We start from the raw sequence: 8,075 nt of genomic DNA, 5'->3' as shown, positions 1-8,075 counted from the left end.
CAGCAATATAACCACAATAGATCAAAACGCTGTTAATTTTCTAAGTGGAGTCTATGTTTTCTTTTTGTCTCTCGATGTTTCTTTCTTTTTCCTTCTTTCTTTGATTGATTGATAGAGGATTGAAAGAGAGAGAGAAAAAACAGAGAGAGAGAATGAGTAGGAGCATTACAGTGTGATTACAGTGCCCTTCAGTAATTGGAACTTGTGTGTTGCAACCTAGTCTATGTTGCCAACACAGCAGAATTCAGTGAGAGCATTTTGGAACATCTGAACATGAAATATTTTCAGTTGTAACATGAATCGAAACATCGAAAAAGTGTAATAGATCGAAATTACAAAATGAAATTTTGTGATCAAATTGCACTCAATGAAGCACAACTAGTTTATAGTGGTCTTAATACACATTGAGAGGTAGCTCTTTTTATGAATATGCCGAGAGAGGCCAATGTGACCCAAACTACATTCACTCTTTTAAGGTAGCTAAATCTTGCTGGGCTTAGTGTTTGTCATTAGTAGCTTTGCCTAAAATGTTGTCATGCCCACTGACCTGGGATCTTCATTGGCCAGTTAGCCCAAGCATTCTAGAATGTTCACATGAGAGCATTCTGATTAAGAATCAGTTAGGTGTATCAAACCAAGAGAGTAGCCAGTCTTCTCTCCACTGCTGACCTGTTTACGATGCGACAAATTGATCCCACAACACCCTAATTTTTCACCTCGCCCCCCCACCTCCTAACCCTCATGGCACCTTAATTACCTCAAAGCTCTGTCTTCCCTCACCCTTAAGGTCAAACCTACAGACCCTCACCACCTACACATAATCCCCCTCCACACACTCTCTCTCTCTCTCTCTCTCTCTCTCTCTCTCACACACACACACACACACACACACACACACACACACCAATCATGTCAGCCCAATGCCTTATATGCACTTAAGCTTTCCATCGCTAGAACCTCAGGTGCATCCGAATCCACTTCATGCCATAGCCAAGGGGTCTACGACTGGATGGGGTCAACTCTCCCCTGCCCTTTCGCCTTGGTGAAGTTTGGCCAGCTGCCAGATGCTGTCCAGTACCCCCATACTTCCTGGTTTTCTTTCAAGCATCTCATGGCAAAAGAGATTGGCAACTTTTCCTCCTTCTGTGAATATACATTTGTTTGTTTCCCATTTATTTCCCTATGCACAGCCATCGTAAGGATTAACTCATTGTAAAATGGCTGAAAATGTTCACTGATCTTAGTCTTTTTTAAAGAAATACCTATGCACTGGGATATACTCCTAATGATGTTGCAAGTCCTTAAATCTGGTTCATTGTACTTTGTGTAATAACCTCACTTTGTACCACCCTGCCTGTGTTTATTTTTACATTTCACCACGGTGACATCAGCCAGCATGAGAAAAACCAGTTTACGAAATCTGGCCCCCATGGTCACACTATTGTACATCACAACACACACCCAAGAAAACATTTCGATGTTAATTACCATTTCCCCTATAAGGCATTTCTGAGAGGAATACATTATACCACCCAACTTTTACATGACAAGTTGTAGGCTACATCCAATGTCACTTTACCTCAGAATTCCCATATCCCTCAAGTCTAAATAATGATGGCGTAGCAATACCTGTTGGAGACTGATGGAAGTCTGCAAATAAGTTAGACTGAAAACGGTATCATTGTTACCAATCAATCAGAACCAGCGATATGAAAAAAGGCACTGGATTGCCACAGGGCTATGACCAGTGAGACTGGGTTCATCTGCGCCATAAAGAAAAAATGGGAGGACGATGAGAAGGAAAACAATAGCAAAGCGAATCATCGGCTGCGAATATGAAGAGCAGCATCAGAATTATGAAGAAACGGACACTGAAATTTCGCGGAGCATCGTACCATGTGTAAGTCGGGTCTTTCCCTTCGTTGTTGCTTTGGTCTGGTTTGGTGTTGCGTTTTGACATCGCATGGAATGTCACACAGGATTTATGTGGCTAATTAACTGTCTTTCAGCAAAGGCTGGAGAAGAGAAGAAAACAAATGCCCGTATGCAAAAGGAGTGGAGAAAATATTTTATAGGTGGAAGCCAGTCCAATTAAGTCGATAACGATTTGTGGTCTTGCTATCATATTCTAAACACTACGTTATTTAATTAGGCTATTATGAACATGTGTGTTGTTTTGGAAATAGCCCAGGCAAAGGTGTAGGTTAGCATATGTTTCCCATCTGGTAATGGGGATTACTTTATTTGACCAAATGTTGATGGAGTATTATAGTTCAGTCATCAGACTTGGCGGGATTGAATTTTCAATGAACACATAATACTTCTGGTTTTCTGGGCAATGACGATAAGGGGCGTGGAACCAAGGGGAGGGCAACCTACCTGAGTACAGCAGGGTTAAAAAGTGCAGCAGGTAGCATCAGTATAGCACCAACTCTAAGTTTTCTTTACTCTGTGATAGGCTACATTGGAATCCATCAAGCGTTATCTCAATGCTGTATCTAAATTAGTTAAAAACAACATTGATCAGAGTAACTTAATGAGTGAAATAAGATTGATGGATAGATTTCAGCTGGGAGAAATATTGTTCTCCTCCAATCACTTTAAATTTAGATGATCCTCTCCCCAAATAATAACACAACAATGACATTATCATGAGAAAGAAGAGCAAAGACTGTTTGCATTTTTACTTTTGACATGTGATTGCAATTAAATTAACTCTTGATTGCATCCTCATGGGTTTAAAGTGGACAACTCCATAGGGTATCCAGGCAATGGAGATAATATGATGGAGGTGAATGTGAGGATAGTAGATTTTTGGCTGATCAGATACAACACTGCGGGTGTGTATTTTTACACAGAGTATAAAATATGTAGCGTAACCTGGCAACAGGTACTAGATTTCATTTCCATGAAAAAAGTATATGTGTTAAATCAGACGAGTTTACAGCTTCAGTGAATTCTTCAATCTGATCACTAGATAGTAAAATATAATTTTATTAGTGTACAACAATGTCACCTCAGGTACTTGGAGGACTCCAGGCTTGCTCCGAAGCAGATCTCATCACCATGGTGCTGAGCATGCACAGAGAGATGGACAACCTCAGAGAACAAATCCGATGTCTTACAGGTGTGTGGGCGTGTCCTTACCATCAGGGAGGGGCTCTATGACTGGAGGGTGGGTTCAGCTTTAAATTGAAAAATGAACAGGGCTTAAGTGCTCTTTATTACTGTCATATAGCAACAATTAATAAACATGATGAATTCATGCCATCATGAGTTTATGTGGGGGAGGCATGCTGTGAGAAAATAACTTTTACAGCACCAGTGAATATAATTTAAACATTTAACATTGACAATAGTGTCTGTATTCATTGGATTCAAAAGCTAATTAGGTATGTGCAGAAGTGATGGAAAATCAGACAGCCACTTTAATCACACACATTAAAATGGATCCATCTCAAACCAAAGATATACTACTTTGGTCAAGACTGAGACATTGACTTAAACAACATGTTTAGAGTGTCTGGCAATTTATTACATAGGCTAAATTATTCACATCAAGCTAAGGTAGTGTTTTGTAAGCAATGTTAGTCAACCTAAAGCAACATAAATCAATGTTCATTTTGTAATTAAGCTTGTGGAAAACTGGCGCAAAACCTTGAGAGGTTGATGGAGACAACTGACTTCTGGTTGAATAACACCACAAGAGCTACGTCACCCAGCTTACGGACCTTTGAGGGCAGAGATGTTCCTACTGTGTACACAAGCTCTTTTGTGGCAAATGGGAGGCTGGCCCAAATGGAGACCGCGAATCACCATCAAGGAGTCCAGATAGGAGCCAATGATGTGGACCCAGAGGAGAACACTCCTCCTCTTTTCCAAGATGTAAGGTTTTTCCCACAATGTCTTGTGAAAAAATATTGCAGATTACAACGTTGATATGTGACAACACATGGTGATGATTTAGATGGTGTAAAACTTCCCCATGAATACTCTCAAATGGTACATAGGGAGATCACAAGGTGCGAGATGCCAAACATGTTTAGCTGCAAAATCAGTTTAGAATGCTTTTTGTCATAGCATTCAAGTGATCATATCTAGTTAATGACACCCAGCTAGCATTCCGTTCACTGATATTTAACAGAATCTGATCTGTGTGGCTCTCAACAGCTAACAGAGCAGTCTGATCTGTGTTGCTGTATTGCTTCTCAACAACAACAGTTAGTCTTTAGTCCTTTTCTTATCTCTCTGCAGTTTATTACAACTGACCTCCTCGAGCGCTGCAACACGGGGACCACAGCTCAGAAACTGACCAACGACCTTTTGTGTGGGCTGTATGAGAGGGACTACCTGGCCTCACATTCAATCTCAGGCATCGTCAACAACAATCGAGGCCAGCCAAAGCCTGCCCTGCCAGCACACGAAGTCCAGGCCATACTGAGTAAGACCCAGAGCCAGTCTTAACAACTGACAACTCCTGTCAGTCGACTTTATTATAAAGACAGAGGAGGAGAGCATTGATAAAGTTTGAATGAAGAACTATTTTATGGTGGTAAATTGAATAGAGACAACAAACCTAACAAACAAGTAAGGTGATGGGCTGGACAGAGGCAAAATGGAACAGAACTACATCTGCCAAAGCACTTAATTTCAGCTGGCACTGGCAATTTAGGATGCTTTTCAATCCGATTATTGCCCAAGGATGTTTACACACACAAATACAAAAAAGCAAAGACAGCATGAGATTCTATTGCTTTCAAGGTACAGCATGGAACCTGTTCTAGTTCAGCAAGCCTAAAAAGTTTCAACTGGACTATTTAACTGTCTTTAAGTTAAAAATATATCAAAGAGTCAAATAATTCCAAGCAGAACCTTTCAGGTTTTTTCTTTGGGGAGAGCCTAAACCAGGCTTTCTATATTATGAGCGTCAGATTCCCTAATAACCTCTATATTTGGCTCTCTGCTGTTTTTGTCTGTATTATGGAGATCAGGAGACCGTGTATGTTTCACTCTGTGACAGCACATGAAATGCCTAAACCAGCTGTTGAATCCCTCCTTAGGGGCAGTAAAGTACTGTTTCCCTGGGAAGACCGACTCAGAAATCAAGGGCTACATTCGACAGAAGCTGCAGAATGAGGCCAAGCGACTCCTGAAGAAACATCACCCTGCGACCCCGGCTCCTGCAGCATCCACCAGAGGAGTGGGATCGGAGATCCCCAGCGCATAGCAAGATGCCTTACTCTATGGTATATTGGGCTTTTGGGACTTTGCCTCCTCCGATAGCGTTGGAAGTGTTTGAATTGATAGCACTGAGAGAGACTAGGGCTCAGAGGAAATCCTGGCCACTCATGTGTTGGTGTTCTGACTTAGCTTCTTGAGGACCACCTGAGACAGAAGTGATGCCTACTACTCTACCTTAGTGAAGTGGATCAAGTCATTAAAAAGATTTTGTGGAGAAGTAGCCACTTGTCATGTCACCTGTCAATCTTAGAGCTGTGTATTGCATTCCCAAGTGTTTGATGTTGGTTTGGTTGAAATAAGTAACTAATGAGTGGTGAAGTCAGTTGACAGTTAAAAAAACAGGTTAGGTGAAAACATTGATAAAATCAGCTGACAGTGAAAAAAAAGATTTACACTGTGAAAGGGAAATCCCACCCACAGCAAAAAAAAAACAGTTTAGGTTATTTTTCAGTGTTAGAAGACTGCAAACTGCTACCTACCCAAGTACCAGGTGTCTTTATGAATTTGACCACGGTCAATAAGACATATTATATATTTTTTTATATTTCTCATGCCTTTTAAAATATTTGCTTTAAACAATACTGAATAATACTTTGCATAGTCATAGTCTATTATTTTCTTCTTTATTATCTTTGCACAAACAAAATATGACAATTTTTTTATGCATTTATGTATCTACTGTGTATTGGTGAAAATGTTTAATACATAAACAGTTATGTATGGTCTTGATTTAATTTGCTTTATATGCCAATGCACCTCACCTATTGTTTCATTTAAAAGTCCTGATTAATTAAATGCATACCACAAATTAACACTACAGCAGTTTAATTTAGTGACCGTTGCGTCCTGCACGCACTGATTATAACATCAAAGGCCATAAAAAACATGCAAAAGTGTTTGGCACATAAATCTTAGAAGCCCCAAGGACTCAAGCAGCTTTTTTTTGCTGTGTCTACTGGGGGCTCTGAAGCCCTCACTCAGCAGCTGTGGCAACCCCCCCCCCCCCCCCCCCCCCCCCAGCCACAACAGAGGATGAGCGTGAGAGACAAAGGACCGCGTGGGAACTGCATATGGTACATAATCAATAGGCCTTATCACACGCACACATGGCGTCGCAGACATAAGAGCAGAGAAACTCCGCCATTATCTGTGATACATGAACCCAATCCATTTAAGTGTCAATGATGAAACAGATACAGAGACTGGACAACGTGCATGGATCCATGGCTATTTTCTTTTTTTTCTAACTGTCGGGGCAGTATCTCAGCTGATCCAGCCGGGCTAGGCGTCCACCCTGCATTTTCTGACACAAGATCCGCCTGCAGGAAATCAGTTTGGTTTTTGTTCTGTTAACAAATAACCAGGACATCCGTCAGTGCTGTAATGTGATTCCTGTTCTTTGTAAAAGATGTAGGGCGATACTTAGAATCCCCTTACACTGTATCTACTATTTGTGTTTTTTTTGCTAAAATGCCACTGCACAGAGGAAAAAATATGTTTTTATTATTTCTTTTGTTCCAATACGACTATAAATATACATTTCACAGCACCATAACTTACATGAAATAGTTACATTTCTTTCACAAGTTATTTTCATATTAATATTCAATATTACCTAAGATGACATTTATTGACATATAGATACAGGTCAGTTTTATATATGTCTCTGTTTTATTGTTTTGATTTATACAGTTATTATGGGTGCACTGTTGTTTATGCTTTAGATCCAGGAAGTAGCCTGGCTCCACTTAAAATGTTGTACTTTTAGACACATTCAGTAGCAGAATATTCATTGTAGTTATAGCACTGAAGGGGTGGAAGTAAGTGTGGCAAGCCTCAGCTTACACTACGCTGGAAGGTCTTTCATTTCTACCTCTGTGGGAAGGAAAAGATTCTGCAACCCAACCAACACCCCCCGCCCCTTCCCCCAGCCCCCTTCCTACCACAACCAGGTCAAAAACAGCAGGGAGGAAAGCAGAAATTAAACGTTTACGGAACGTTTATTGAACTCCTTACACCCCCCTCCTGTACACACATCCACCCCCTGCCAAAATATAATATGTCATCGACGTGGAGGCCGTGGAGGAGGATGAGTCTCACAATGCCAGGCGAGATGGGGTGCCTTGCTACCCCACATGCTCCACTCCTGCGCCCTCACATGCCATGTTAACTTTCCATTTGTCTTGCTCTTCCTGTCAAATCCAGGAAAGTGCAGACAAACAAACAAACAAAAAAAACATTTAGAGGAGAAAACCCTCACGAAAGATAGATGATTTATGGGCTGCTATTACAAGTGCTGCTGGGAGCTTCCTCTTCTGGCTTGTTCTCACCACCTTCATTCAAAGCAATGTGTTTACTGTACTGACTTCAAAATAGACTTCCAATCATCCAGGGTCAGAAAGTAGCCCTTCAGACAGGCATCTCCTAAACATCACCATAATCTTAACTCATAATCTGCTTTCAAATATTGTAATCGTAGGAGTTATCCCAGTTTATTAGCTTCTGTGAAACATCATCAAGCCTCTGTACTGGAATCATCGCAAACATGGGAATATCTTCCATGTTACATTTTTGTCATTTCAATAGTTTTCAATAATTAAGAATATTGTGTGAAAATACAACAGTTATACACTCTTCATACTTCACAAAAATACTTGGATGGAAAAAAGTGTCTGGACACTGACATGTATTTCTGTCAGTTTGGACAGGAGTTATATATGTAGTAGGTGGTGAGTTGAAAGGTTAAACAGATAATAGAGGAGAATAGTGCTCTGCATCTCTGCTGTAGTCAATAGAGACCAGAACAGGGGAATACATCTTTGTTGGCTCAAGGC

General features: G+C 40.6%; 1 protein-coding gene across 1 annotated transcript; it reads left to right on the top strand.

The window, feature by feature from the left end:
* Window positions 1-733: 733 nt before the first annotated feature.
* Window positions 734-6,037, top strand: LOC125296179. The gene is made up of 5 exons (XM_048245913.1): window positions 734-1,900; window positions 3,022-3,127; window positions 3,635-3,885; window positions 4,255-4,441; window positions 5,061-6,037. Exons 1-5 carry the CDS (start codon window positions 1,793-1,795, stop codon window positions 5,225-5,227), a joined length of 819 nt encoding a protein of 272 aa, XP_048101870.1. The 5' UTR covers window positions 734-1,792; the 3' UTR covers window positions 5,228-6,037.
* The last annotated feature ends 2,038 nt before the right edge of the window (window positions 6,038-8,075 follow it).

Source organism: Alosa alosa, chromosome 6, assembly GCF_017589495.1.
Source record: "Alosa alosa isolate M-15738 ecotype Scorff River chromosome 6, AALO_Geno_1.1, whole genome shotgun sequence".
NCBI lineage: Eukaryota > Metazoa > Chordata > Actinopteri > Clupeiformes > Clupeidae > Alosa > Alosa alosa.
This window is presented reverse-complemented; position numbering and strand designations above follow the sequence as displayed.

Coding starts and splice junctions, on each gene's coding strand:
- LOC125296179 (XM_048245913.1), top strand. CDS start 1,793: ATGAGAAGGAAAACAATAGCAAAGCGAATCATCGGCTGCGAATATGAA. Junction 1,901..3,021: donor CGCGGAGCATCGTACCATGT/GTAAGTCGGGTC, acceptor ATGTCACCTCAG/GTACTTGGAGGACTCCAGGC. Junction 4,442..5,060: donor CGAAGTCCAGGCCATACTGA/GTAAGACCCAGA, acceptor ATCCCTCCTTAG/GGGCAGTAAAGTACTGTTTC.